At 41.8% G+C, this 15,035-nt stretch overlaps 1 protein-coding gene across 1 annotated transcript in view; it reads left to right on the top strand.

Annotated features, from left to right (window-relative positions):
• tekt2 (tektin 2 (testicular)) overlaps positions 1 to 15,035 on the top strand; it is a 70,186-nt gene that overhangs the window by 32,977 nt on the left and 22,174 nt on the right. The window contains exons 2-5 of the mRNA XM_028819394.2: positions 12,704 to 12,869; positions 12,967 to 13,092; positions 14,350 to 14,555; positions 14,655 to 14,798. Of these exons, the coding sequence (XP_028675227.1) occupies positions 12,723 to 12,869; positions 12,967 to 13,092; positions 14,350 to 14,555; positions 14,655 to 14,798 (623 nt within the window). The 5' untranslated portion in view covers positions 12,704 to 12,722. The remainder of the gene's footprint in view (positions 1 to 12,703; positions 12,870 to 12,966; positions 13,093 to 14,349; positions 14,556 to 14,654; positions 14,799 to 15,035) is intronic.

The raw sequence follows: 15,035 nt of genomic DNA on the forward strand, positions 1-15,035 counted from the left end.
TTCCCTTTTTATGGTTTAGTGTCACAGTGGCACCTTCCCAGTCATCAGATATGTTTGATCCCAAAGGTCTTAAAGCACATTTGAGCTTTCTATTTTAAATCTGTTGAATAACTTTTTTGTTTACTTTAGCTGGAAGAATTACTGTACATTAATGTATTTTTTTTTTTACAAATACCTAGGTATTTAGTTTTCTGTTTCCTGAACATTTTTTGTCTTTTGCATTTCAGAGCTCTCGTACAATTTCATGTATTGCTTTCTGTGAAAGTAATAGTAGAAAAAATTGTTTTTCTGTTTGTTTTTATATTGTAAAGTAGTTCTTTTTAGTTTTCTTTTAACCCTTCAAATACTTTTCCGAACCTTTGCTGTATTCTACAGTATTTCTCCATAGCAAAATATTTTTTTTCACTTTTAATATTCAAATTGTCCTATGTTTTTATTATTTATTATTTATTTATTTGCATTTTTGAGAATGATGTTAATTTGGTGCATGCTCAAAACATATGGCCAATGAAGCTGGATCTTGATTGCAAAGTTTGCAGGTTGGATCTTGCCTTGGAAACATTTTGAACTATTTTAAATGATCTGCTCAATACATAATAATTTTAAATTGAATAATTGTATGCTTTGTGCATATGGAGCTGGAGTGAATTCTGTGCAATGCTACCTTCCACTCCTTTTCTGAGATGTTGAGTGAGTGATCCTTTTCCTACTGTACTCTTGGATCTTTGAAAGGGAGGGACTGTAAAATGTTTTTATGTATTACGGGTATGCTGTCTGAGTCCTCAAGACTGATCAATATTTTTTCCAGCATAGAGGTAGGTGGGAGGTGAGGAAAACTGGGCAGGTTTTGTTTAACAAAGTTTCTAATTTGAAGGTAGTGAAAAAAATGTGTTGCTGGAAAGTTAAATTTGGAGTGTAATAGTTCGTAGAATGTAAAAACGTTGTCTATGTACAGATTTAGTCAAAGTGATTTAATCCTAAATGTTTTCCAGACATTAAAAACTGCGTACATTTGAGAGGGTGGAAAAAGGTGATTCTCGTATAGGTTCCATATTCTGAGTGAGTGAAGGACAATTGGGTTGTTAATATATTGGCGATGACTTGTACTTATTGGGGTACAAAGCAAGGAATATAAAGAAGTACTGGAGGATTTTATTTTCAATTGCGGACCAAGCCTGTTTATGTTCATCTACAGGTATTTGTGTAAATGTCCAGGTTTTCATAGCTTGTATATTTGTTAGGTAGAACCATGCCACCTTCTGCCTTAGGTCTTTGTAAGGTCGGCCTTTGGATATGTTGATGTTTTGAATTCCAAATAAATGAGATTATGGTTGAATCTAATTTCTTAAAAAATGATTTATTGATGTATATTGGGATATTTGTAAACAAAAAAAAGAAGCTTAGGAATGATATTCATCTTAACAATGTTAATTCTTCCAGCTAAAGTGAGATGAAGGGTAGACCATCTATGCAACTCTTCCTTAATTTTTTCCATACAGACGGCAAAATTTTGTTGATAAAGAGCTTTATGTTTACTTGTGATGTTTTCCCCTAGGTATTTAAACTGATCTGCGATGATAAAAGGGAAGGTGTCTAATCTAATATTGTATGCTTGAGAACTCACTTGAAAGAGCACACTTTTATTCAAATTAATTCTGAGACCAGAAATCTTTTGAAATTCTGTTAGTGCTGTTAGGACTGTAGGCACAGTATTTTGTGGATCTGATATAAACAGTACCATATCATCTGCATATAGAGAAATTTTTCTGTTCAAGTCCTTCTCTGATGATTCCCTTTATCTCATAAGCATTTCAATAGTGAACTGCCAGTGGCTCAATGGCGATTACAAAAAGCAGCGGTGACAAAGTGCATCCTTGTCTAGTACCACATTCTAGTTTAAAGTAGTCTGAATTAATGTTGTTAATGCAAACTGAAGCTTCTGGACTGGCATACAGTAATTTGATCCATGCACAAATGTTCGGGCCAAACCCAAATTTCTTCAATATAGTGAAAAGGTAGTTCCATTCAACCATATCAAATGCTTTTTCTGCATCCAACAATAATAATATCTCCAGGGTGTTAGACTTTGTGGGTAAATATATTGCATTAAACAGGCGTCGAATATTGGAAGTTAAGTGTCTGCCTTTAATAAAATCCAGTTTGGTCTTATGATATTACCGAAGGAAGCACTTGCTCAATCCTTCTAGCTAGGACTTTGGAGAGTATCTTAACATCATTATTCAGGAGTGAAATTGGTCTGTATGATGCACATTGTAATAAGTCCTTATTTTGTTTAGGAAAGACGGTAATTAATGCTTGGCAAAAAGTTTCAGGTAGAATTTTATTGTCTTTAGCTTCTGTAAATATTGCTAATTAAAGGGGAGCTAGCTTAGTTGAGAATTTTTTATAAAATTCAGCAGGGTAGCCATCAGGACCTGCTGCTTTCCCACTCTGAAGTGAGTTTATAGCATCTAGTAATTCTGATAGTGCCAGAGGTTTATCCAGTTCTTCTGCACTGAGAGTATCTATTTGTGGTATCTGTAATGCATCCAGAAATGTATTAGATTCTGTCCTGTCTTCTTTAAACTCCATAGAATATAAAGACTAGAGTAGTCTCTAAATGTCTGCATTATATTTTTATGATCAATGATTTTGTCTCTGTCTCTGTTGTTGATTGCTGGGATTGCATTGCGAACTTCCTGCTTGTGGATTTGTTGAGCTAAGATCTTATTAGCTTTCTCTCCATGTTCATAGTAGTAATGTGTTGATTTAAAAATAAGTTGTTCAGTTTCTTTAGTTGTTAAGAGGTTGAGTTCTGAATGCAGTGCCTGTCTTTTCCTATGAAGTGCCTCACTTGGACACCTGGCATGTTCTTGATCTATTCTAGTAATTTCACTAATTAGCTCCGATACCTTCTTGGTTTCCAATTTATTTCTGTGGAAAAGATATGAGATAATCTGTACTCTTAAGAACGCCTTCAGGGGTTCCCAGAATATTCCTGCAGAAACCGCTAAGGATTTGTCTCTAAAAAAAAATCAGTTTGTTTGGATATAAATTCTGTACAGTTCTTGTCTGCTAATAAAAGTGGGTTAAGATGTCATCTGCGAGATGAGTAGGTGGGGCATAATGATTCTAGCTCCAAGATCAAAGGGGCATGGTCAGAGATTACAATAGTGTCATACTTACCAGATTTAATCGTTTGCAAAAAATTGTTATCTACAAAGAAATAATCAATTCTTCATTAGCAGTGATGCACTTGTGAGAAGAAAGAATATGCTTTTGAGTTTGGGTTTAGAAATCTCCAGGGGTCTGGTAAGTTGTGATCAGTTACAAACTGTGTAATTGTCTTTGCAGTGTTAGATGTCATCAACTCTGTGGCAGGAGACCTATCTAGGTCTGGATTTAAAACAGAATTAAAGTCCCCATCCATTATAATTTTATAAGTGTTCACATTTGGAATGGATGCAAATACAATTTGGATGAAGTCCCTATCATCCGGATATTTATCAAAATCACTTTATAGTTAAATAAATTACCCATGGCAATCACATCTGATGCTGCAAATGAGACTGTTTTATGTATAAGAATTCCCTCACCTCTAGTTTTCCTTGTAAAGCTGGAATGGAATATTTGTGCAGCCGAAACTGATCCTTGCCTAATAAGTGGGTCTCCTGTAAAAATAATATTTTAGCATTTCGACCTGTTAAATGTTCGGTCATGGACACATTGCTTCTGAACTGTTGTTGTCATTTTGTAGTCTGAACCGAAAATAACGCAGCTTTGACTTTAATTTCCAATTTTCCCAGGTGTTATTGCCATGAAGCCTATTGTTATGTTGGCACTCATAATTGTAAGGATTAAAAGGATAGATTAGAGATAGCTTGTTCTTTTTCTCTCCCACCTAGTCCCCCCCCCCCCCCCCCCCCCCCCCCATTTTGCCTCCACACTTGTGGCTGGACCACACTTTACAAAGTCCTAGTCCTCTGACATACCTAGAGACAGAGCACATCCAAAGCAAAACAAGCCCCCCAGCAGTGGCGTAAAAGGATTTAAATAGAGATATCTATTGACAATACAGTCCAGATACTACAAGCATAAAATATATTCTTAAACAGTGTTGAGATAGTAAACCCTGGGAATGATGTTAAACAGTAGCCCTGGATAAGCATAGTAAGCCCTAATACAATAAACCAAGGGTATGATGTTAAACAGTCTCTCTTAAAAAAAAAAAAAAGAAATTTTAAAAAAATGTATACATACATACATACATACATATACGCTGTAACACTAGATGGCACTATACCAGCGCTAAACCTGACACAAAGGCACTGACAACATGTTTTAAAAACACCAAGAAGTTGTTTAATTTCTTTTCTTTAAATAAATAGTGCCCAAAGCACATCCATCACAATAAACATCCATCCATCCATCCATCCATCCATCCATCCATCCTCTTCCGCTTATCCGAGGTCGGGTCGCGGGGGCAGCAGCTTGAGCAGAGATGCCCAGACTTCCCTCTCCCTGGCCACTTCTTCTAGCTCTTCCGGGAGAATCCCAAGGCGTTCCCAGACCAGCCGAGAGACATAGTCCCTCCAGCATGTCCTGGGTCTTCCCCGGGGCCTCCTCCCGGTTAGACGTGCCCGGAACACCTCACCAGGGAGGCATCCAGGAGGCATCCTGATTAGATGCCCAAGCCACCTCATCTGACTCCTCTCGATGTGGAGGAGCAGCGGCTCTGCTCTGAGCCCCTCCCAGATGATTGAGCTTCTCACCCTATCTTTAAGGGAAAGCCCAGACACCCTGCGGAGGACACTCATTTCAGCCGCTTGTATTCGCGATCTCGTTCTTTCGGTCACTACCCATAGCTCATGACCATAGGTGAGGGTAGGAACATAGATCGACTAGTAAATTGAGAGCTTCGCCTTCCGGCTCAGCTCCTTTTTCACCACAACAGACCGATGCAGAGCCCGTATTACTGTGGATGCCGCACCGATCCGCCTGTCGATCTCACGCTCCATTCTTCCCTCACTCGTGAACAAGACCCCAAGATACTTGAACTCCTCCACTTGGGACAGGATCTCGCTACCAACCCTGAGAGGGCACTCCACCCTTTTCCGGCTGAGAACCATGGTCTCGGATTTGGAGGTGCTGATTCCCATCCCAGCCGCTTCACACTCGGCTGCGAAGCGATCTAGAGAGAGCTGAAGATCACAGCCTGATGAAGCAAACAGGACAACATCATCTGCAAAAAGCAGTGTCCCAATCCAGAGTCCACCAAACCGGACCCCCTTATCACCCTGGCTGCGCCTAGAAATTCTGTCCATAAAAATTATGAACAGAATCAGTGACAAAGGGCAGCCCTGGCGGAGTCCAACTCTCACTGGAAATGGGTTCAACTTAATGCCGGCAATGCGGACCAAGCTCTGGCACCGACCATACAGGGACCGAACAGCCCTTATCAGGGGGTCCGGTACCCCATACTCTCGGAGTACCCCCCACAGGATTCCCCGAGGGACACGGTCGAACACCTTTTCCAAGTCCACAAAACACATGTAGACTGGTTAGGCAAACTCCCATGCACCCTCTAGGACCCTGCTAACGGTGTAGAGCTGGTCCACTGTTCCGCGACCAGGACGAAAACCACACTGTTCCTCCTGAATCCGAGGTTCGACTATCCGACGGACCCTCCTCTCCAGGACCCCCGAAAAGACTTTTCCAGGGAGGCTGAGGAGTGTGATCCCTCTGTAGTTGGAACACACCCTCCGGTCCCCTTTCTTAAAGAGGGGGACCACCACCCCGGTCTGCCAATCCAGAGGCACTGTCCCTGATGTCCATGCAATGTTGCAGAGGCGTGTCAACCAAGACAGTCCTACAACATCCAGAGCCTTGAGGAACTCCGGGCGTATCTCATCCACCCCTGGGGCCCTGCCACCAAGGAGTTTTTTGACCACCTCGGTGACCTCAGTCCAAGAGATGGGGGAGCCCACCTCTGAGTCCCCAGGCTCTGCTTCCACATTGGAAGGCATGTTAGTGGGATTGAGGAGGTCTTTGAAGTACTCCCCCCCACCGACCCACAACGTCCCGAGTCGAGGTCAGCAGCGCACCATCACCACCGTATACAGTGTTGACACTGCACTGCTTCCCCCTCCTGAGACGCCGGACGGTGGACCAGAATCTCCTCGAAGCCGTCCAAAAGTCGTTCTCCATGGCCTCCCCAAACTCCTCCCACGCCCAAGTTTTTGCCTCAGCAACCACCAAAGCCGCATTCCGCTTGGCCTGCCGGTACCTATCAGCTGCCTCCAGAGTCCCACAGGACAAAAGGATCCTGTAGGACTCCTTCTTCAGCTTGACGGCATCCCTCACCGCCGGTGTCCACCAACGGCTTCGGGGATTGCCGCCACGACAGGCACCGACCACCTTACGGCCACAGCTCCGGTCAGCTGCCTCAACAATAGAGGCACGGAATATGGCCCATTTGGACTCAATATCCCCCACCTCTTTTGGGATGTGGTCGAAGTTCTGCCGGAGGTGGGAGTTGAAGCTACTTCTGACAGGGGGCTCTGCCAGACATTCCCAGCAGACCCTCACAACACGTTTGGGCCTACCAGGCCTGACCGACATCCTCCCCCACCATCGAAGCCAACTCACCATCAGGTGGTGATCAGTTGACAGCTCTGCCCCTCTCTTCACCCGAGTGTCCAAGACATGTGGCCGCAAGTCCGATGACACGACCACAAAGTCGATCATCGAACTGATGCCTAGGTGTCCTGGTGCCAAGTGCACATATGAACACCCCTATGCTTGAACATGGTGTTCGTTATGGACAATCCGTGACGAGCACAGAAGTCCAATAACAAAACACCGCTTGGGTTCAGATCGGGGGGGCCATTCCTCCCAATCACGCCCTTCCAGGTCTCACTGTCATTGCCCACGTGAGCATTGAAGTCTCCCAGCAGAACGAGGGAGTCCCCAGAAGGTATGCCCTCTAGCACCCCCTCCAGGGACTCCAAAAAGGGTGGGTACTCCGAACTGCTGTTCGGTGCATACGCACAAACAACAGTTAGGACCCGTCCCCCCACCCGAAGGCAGAGGGAGGCTACCCTCTCGTCTACCGGGGTAAACCCCAATGAACAGACTCCAAGTTTGGGAGCAATAAGTATACCCACACCCGCTCGGTGCCTCTCACCGGGGGCAACTCCAGAGTGGTAGAGAGTCCAGCCCCTCTCAAGGAGATTGGTTCCAGAGTCCAAGCTGTGCGTCGAGGTTAGTCCGACTAAATCTAGCCGGAACCTCTCAACCTCGCGCACGAGCTCAGGCTCCTTCCCCTTCAGAGAGGTGACATTCCACGTCCCAAGAGCCAGCTTCTGTAGCCAAGGATCGGACCGCCAAGGTCCCCGCCTTCGGCCACTACCCAACTCACACTGCACCCGACCTCCTTGGCCCCTCTCATAGGTGGTGAGCCCATGGGAAGGGGGACCCACGTTGCCTCTTCGGGCTGTGCCCGGCCGAGCCCCATGGGTGCAGGCTCGGCCACCAGGCGCTCGCCATCGAGCCCCACCTCCAGGCCTGGCTCCAGAGGGGGGCCCTGGTGACCCGCGTCCGGGCAAGGGAAAACGCCGTCCAAAGTTTTCTTTCATCATAGGAGGTTTGAACCGCTCTTTGTCTCATCCCTCACCTAGGACTAGTTTGCCTTGGGTGACCCTACCAGGGGCATAAAGCCCCGGACAATAGAGCACCTAGGATCATTGGGACACGCAAACCCCTCCACCACGATAAGGTGGCGGTTAAAGGAGGAGATCACAATAAACAAATAAACACAATAATATTTCATTCTTGAAATCTCTCCTCCACACCTCCCAGCAAGCTCTGTCCTCTACCTTCCAACTCTGGCTTGCTTGCTCGGTCTTCAGTAGTCCCTTATATAGTCCTTGACCTGGAAGTGCTTACGTTCTTCCGTCCTCGTGACTTGCCAACATTTCCAGGTCAGATGGAGGACTTGAGATTTTCTTCAGCCCAGAAGTACTTTGGGGGGTCCAACCCCATGACTTGGGAGTACTTCCGGGCCATACAGAAAATAAAAATCCCCAGATCTTCCTGCAGCGTCTCCTGGCGGCACCCACGGTACCCAGCAGGACTGTGATGCCAAACTACATATCCCATGATGCCCTATGCTGCAGAGAACTTGCCATCTGGTATCTTGGGGGAGGCAGTGCCCCTCAGTAGCTGCCTTCCCCCATCCTTCTCTTCTTTGAGCGTCCTGGCCAGGTTAAGCAGCCAGCCGTCTGCCACAACGCATATAATTATAATTAAAGCATAAACAAAAAGTGGCTGAGATGGGAAAAGAATGTATAATTACGGTACCAGTATCATTGCAAGTGAATCAAACAGCCAGTAAGATCTTCTTTGCCATGCCATGACAGGATGTGACTCACAATTGTATTTCAAAAAAGTGTCGGGATCAGTTTTCTTAGCTCTCTTTCTGCTTCCCCCATAGAGGTAAAAATGTAGAGCTTGCCATGAATGTCTACTTTCATTTTGGCAGGATACAAGAGGCTGTATCTGATTTCGGCTTTCTGTAAGTGCTGTTTAACACTAGAATTACCAAGCTTATGAAAAAACCCATCTTAAATCCGATCACACCTCTCCATCAGTGTCATTTGTCTTGTAAATGTGTCAATAAGCACAAGCAGCAAGCAACCTGCTATCCAATCCTTACACTACCGCAAAAACGGCAAAAACTTCTCCCAGCTCAAGCCTTGTTTATCAGGGAGTCAGGTACCTAGAGCTGTACAGGCTAAAAAATATGTTATTTGGAACACATGCATTTCATGTGTGTTCTGTGTCTATAAAGATCTATGTAAGTGTAGGCTGACAGGAAATGCAAGAAATGCTGAATACATACCTAAAAGACAAACCTTTTCAATGTTTTAGTACTAACAACAAAATTTTGAGGTTTTTTGAGGTGTTTGCCGTTTCTACGGCGGTGGGAGGATGGGATATCAGGCTGCTTGCTGCTTGGGATTATCGACACATTTACAAGACAAAAGACGCTGACAGAGAGGTGCAAGCAGATTTAAGGTGGGCCGGATTTACAAGTTTTTTCGTAAGCTTTCGTAATTCTAGTGTTATTGTTGTAAAAACCGGCACGTTTAGCAGCTGTTGAGGTTGAGAAATCAGGGAAAATACGAATGTGGTTATTTTCAAATATAATCTCTTGTTACTGTCTGAGAAGTAACATTATATGTAATTTAGATTGTAATTTTTCAAAACGCACAATAAGAGTTCTAGGTTTAGAGCAGTGTTTCCCAACCTCTGTCCTGTGACCCCCCTGTGACTGCAGATTTTTGTTCCAAACAGATTCCTAATCACTCACAGCACCTGATAGCACTGATCTCATTTAACTGGCTGGTATTATTTTTCTTTTATTCTACATTCAGAAAAGCACAGCAGCATGATTTTTACATTTATAAGACATTTAGAAATATTTCTGCTTTTGCTATAGATTTAAATGCTTAACTCTCTTTTGTTGATTTCATTATATTTTGCCCTTTCTCTGTGCAGTTTTTCCCCTTTGTTGTATCTTATTAATGACAATTAAAAATGAGCAGAGCAGACACGCTGGCAAACACTGAATAATCAAAGGCTGCAAGTACTTTGGCATCAGACCCACTAATTAGTAAATAATAGATTAATTAAACAATTAGAACACCTAGAAAAGTAGACTGAAAATCAAGATGAAAATATTGTTAAAAAGAAAAAAATACATTATTCCCATATAACTGCTTGGTACATTTTAATTGGTAATATATATATATATATATATATATATATATATATATACAGTGATCCCTCGCTATATCGCGCTTCGCCTTTCGTGGCTTCACTCTATCGCGGATTTTATATGTAAGCATATTTAAATATATATCGTGGATTTTTTGCTGGTTCGCGGATTTCTGAGGACAATGGGTCTTTTAATTTCTGGTACATGCTTCCTCAGTTGGTTTGCCCAGTTGATTTCATACAAGGGACGCTATTGGCAGATGGCTGAGAAGAAACCCAACTTACTTTCTCTCTCTCTCTCTTGCGCTGCCTTTCTCTGATCCTGACGTAGTGGGTGTGAGCAGGGGGGCTGTTCGCACACCTAGACGATACGGACGCTCGTCTAAAAATGCTGAAAGATTATCTTCACGTTGCTACCTTCTGTGCAGCTGCTTAGTGAAGCGACATGCTGCACAGTGCTTCACATACTTAAAAGCTCAAAGGGCACGTATTGATTTTTGACTTTGTTTTTCTCTGTCTCTCTCTCTCTCTCTCTCCTTGCTCCTGACGGAGGGTGTGTGAGCTGCTGCCTTCAACAGCTTTGTGCCGCGGTGCTTCGCATACTTAAAAGCAAACAGCCCTATTGATTTGTTTGCTTTCCTCTCTGTTTCCTTTGAAGAGGAAGATATGTTTGCATTCTTTTAATTGTGAGACAGAACTGTCATCTCTGTCTTGTCATGGAGCACAGTTTACTCTTTTGAAAAAGAGACAAATGTTTGTTTGCAGTGTTTGAATAACGTTCCTGTCTCTCTACAACCTCCTGTGTTTCTGCGCAAATCTGTGACCCAAGCATGACAATATAAAAATAACCATATAAACATATGGTTTCTACTTCGCGGATTTTCTTATTTGGCTCTAGAACGCAACCCCCGCGATGGAGGAGGGATTACTGTATATATATATATATATATATATATATATATATATATATATATATATATATATATATATATATATATATATATATATATATAATACTATTTAATCAATTAAAATGTACCAAGCAGATATAATATATATTTCAAAAACAGAACTTGGGAAATAACACATTACTTAATTATCCCAGGAGTCCAATTAAAAACAGAAGCTGGTTGGAAGAAAAACCTGCAGCGACAGAAGGGCCACAGGACTGAGGTTGGGAAACATTGGTTTAGAAGTATTTGAGCCCCATATGTGGTAAGCTGCTACCTTGGTGTCTGATTTGAAGTCCCCTCCAATTATTTTAGAAAATAGTCCAGCTACGAATTTCCCTGGGTTTCGACTTTGACGATTCTCAGGGAGACCATCGATTCTAATATTATTCCTTCTACATCCAACTTCCAGTGCAGAAAGTCTGTGTCCGAGTACTTTGCATTTGGAATTTGCAGCTGTTGCTTTTCTGTCAGAGGTAGATGCCAGTTGTTCAGCTATTTCAGTTTGAGTCGTAACCGTTTGCTTAACATCTTTGAACTGAGCACCAAGTACTTTAAGTTTCTTTTCAAACTTGCACACATTTTCCTATATTTGTTCCTCAATTTTTTCTAGCATAACTTTAAAGGCTGCCTCAAAGCGATTATTTATACGTTTTTCCTGGTCTTTAATATCCTGAAGCAGCTTCTCGTTTGTCTTGTGTATGTCCTTTATTTCCTCCCTTATATCATTTATTTCTTTCTTTAAATCTTTCTTTAAGTCATTCTTGAGCTTCTTTATGTTTTGAGCGGTGGCCATTGTGGCGATCATTACGTTCAGTTCGAACAGTAGATGACAACGTGGGAGGCAAGGCCATATTCAGTTTCAATGAATCTTCTGGAATCAACAAGCTATCGTGACCTAACTCACTAGCACATTCACTCCCACTTTCGCTCTCGGCTGGAGATGATGCAGCAGCGCCAGGTCCCAGGAAATCTGTGCTTTTGTCTGTCTGTTCCTGGTCAGTCTCTGAAAGGTCGTACCTTGAGCTTGGACATGATGCCTATCTAGGCTTGGATGAAGCTTTAGCTTTCTTTTCTGTTTCTTTCTGAGCCCCTTTCCTGTTGTTTGTGTTTATATATACATTCATATACTGTAATAGAAACCCTTTGGGTTGAGTAAATACAGGATACTTCGGGATGATAAAAAATAAGAGAAAAAATAACACCGCTGCTAACAGAGTTCCGCTTCATCTCCTGTAACGGACGAGACCAAACAGTCTCCAAACTGTCTTATGTTTTTAATTATGTCTTTATTTATACATTTAGGCCCAAATTGTTGTGTTTTTGCTTTATTTATTTTTAAATGCATTTGGGGACTGGATAAGAATATCTCTGAAGTGATACTATCTGTTGTATATAGTAACATTTTTGTTTCTCCAATCTACATTTTCCAGGAGTTTCTCTTTTTACAGAAAGTATTTTGCTCATTGTAGATCCTTGTTGTGTTGTACATTAGAGTCTTTTGAAAGATGGTTTCACATTTAACCCACTGTGACCTCTGTTGCTGAAAGGATCAATCACATATTCTCTGACTGAATTACAATAACAATTGTGGTCTACATAACTATTACTCCACGTTAGACTTATTACAGATCTTGTGAGGAAATAGACATTTGCCATGATGATTATATCAAAATTAATACGCCAACTAGTTAAAGCTACCAGATTGGTGTCCAATTTCACTCAAACTTTCCTTCTTGAAAAATATGTTGTGCTGTAAGTCTGTTCTTGTAAAGGTATTGAAATTTCACAATGTTGTTTTGTGAAAATGTTTTATAGGATCTTAAAGATGTACATCACTAGACCAAAGTTGCCTGGGTGATCAGTTTAGTTTCCTATCCAGGTTAAAGGATTAGTGTGAAAGTGGACGTTGGCTTAATATTGCATGCTCCCAATTAAAATACCAAGTTTAACTTTTTTTTTCTTTTTTTTAGATTTAACTCTGTTAAAAAGATGGCAATGAAGCCATGCCAAAAATTCAGTGTGTCTGACTGGAACACAAACAATCAGTTGCTTTGCAACACAGCAGAGAATGAAAGAGCAATCTCCCATGATGTGCGTCAGGAGGCACAAATGCTACGCAATGAAACATTTATACAGGTAAAGTCAATTTTTAGAAAGATAAAAAAAGTACATTTGGAATTTAAAAAATTCAACAATGATGACAGAATAATGTGAACCTCTTTGTTCTTTTCAGACCAAATGGGATGAGCAAGATACCAGAACTAGGTTGACTAACAGATCTGAAGATATAAGAAGGTGGATAGACAATCTAGAAAAGGGCTTACATGATGTGAACATAGAAATAGAAGCTCTAAAATTGGTGAGTATATAAGGTGAGGCTGATGTAGTAGTGAAAAAAATATCAAGTCAGATAAACTGTTACACATATATAGGGATGGGAATCGAAAACCGGTTCTTGTTAAGAACCGGTTCCCACTGTTTCAATTCCATGGAATTGTTTGCCATTTTTGCAAACGATTCCCCTATCGATTCCAGTCGCCTCGAATGACGTCACCACGTTGCGTAGTGTCATTTACCCAGCAGGAAACATGGGGCCTAAGCGGCACAAACACTCAAAAGTTTGGTTATACTTTACGAGAAAGGATGACAACAGGGCAACTTGCAATACTTGCAAAGTAGATATTTCATCAAAGGGAGGAAACACTACGAATATGCAAAAGCATTTGCTCACGCGATAATCTTAAATGAATGTCGTGTTTTTGATCCGCTCCGGACTAGTGAATCTCAACCCAGCAGCAGCGGTAACGTTTGCACGTCCTCTCCCGTTAATACGGCAGGTAACTAATCAACTAACATTGCATATTATGTTAGCGCGATTTGCCTTATTGCAAAACCTGCTATTACTGTGCATTGCATTTAGATGACCATGACGAGAGAGACAGACAGAGTCTGGCTGTCTCAGATGCTGGCAGTTCTCGCTGCAGTCTACCGGTAGCTTCTCCTTTCACAGAGGCGGGGAAAAGTAAAAATTCCTTCCTGAAAAAGCAGATATACTTATATTTCTGCAAAAGAATTGTTAATTCTCCATAGTTGATGGTTGCAGAATTGCACAGTGCACAGTTCCATTGGACTTGAGTTGATTGTATTTGTTGCTGGCTGATGTAGTTTTATTTTTGAGTGCTCAGCTCATATATACTTTTAAAAAGGAGAGTGTAAATGTTACTGGACATTCTTGTGTAATTGCCACAGAATTATTTATGTTATACTTTGTTGTTGCTACAGAAGAATATTTATTTTATTATTTTACATTTACAAATTTTTTTCTGGGGACCCCGTGGCACCCCATCGAGGAGCCGTAGCCTGTGAATCTCTTAAGATCTCACTGTTGGGTTTGTAAGGTCATGCTACTCCTAAATTTCTGTCTTGTTCAAAGATAAGATATAAAACAAAGTTCTAAGCTAATCGACCTGTGTGTTCTCCTTTTTTAAAAATAAGAATCGATAGGAGAATCGATAAAGAATCGAATTGTTAAACAGAATCGAAAATGGAATCGGAATCGTGAAAATCTTATCAATTCCCATCCCTACACATATAATACATGGCTTGTTCTGTGCAGGTGAAAGATGAAGCAGAGAGAGCAGTGGCTGCAACATCCATTCCTCTAGAAGTATCTAAGGAGTGTCTGACTATGCGAGATGGTCGTCGTAGCAATGATTTGGTGCGTGACCCAGTGGAGATTCAACTCCAGTGTGAGATGGAAACAAGTGGAAAAGCACAACAAGTCCTGCAGAAGAGTGTGCAACAGATATTTGAACAGCTATGGTGAGCAGCTAATGGCTGATTATTATAATATGTTCAGTTAACAAGACATACTGGTCACAACCCACTGATGTCCTGAACTTACAGTATGTCTGTTTTCAGCTTGCTACAGGAGGCCCGACAACAACTTGAATTTGACTTGCAAAACAAGAAAGAGGCTCTAGATATTGATATGACCTGCCTAAATTTTGAGTTATTCTCTCCAGAGGTGTCACTTAAACCAAATTCTACACGTGTTCCTAGTGGGTGAGATGTCTTTTACCTGTTTCTCTGCACTGTTATGAGAGAGAGTCTCTGCTAATTTTCAGCTTTGTATATGAAAATCTTTATTTAGATCAAAGTAATTTGTAATTGTAGAATATTTTTCACTGAGCAGAAACTCGGGGGCCTACTGAAATGTATATCAATCAAACAATAACAGACCAACTTTATATGCATAGTCTGATTAATTCTGTTTTCATTCAGGGTCATATACAAGGTAGC

The sequence above is a fragment of the Erpetoichthys calabaricus genome, chromosome 14 (genome assembly GCF_900747795.2).
Source record: "Erpetoichthys calabaricus chromosome 14, fErpCal1.3, whole genome shotgun sequence".
Taxonomy (NCBI): domain Eukaryota; kingdom Metazoa; phylum Chordata; class Cladistia; order Polypteriformes; family Polypteridae; genus Erpetoichthys; species Erpetoichthys calabaricus.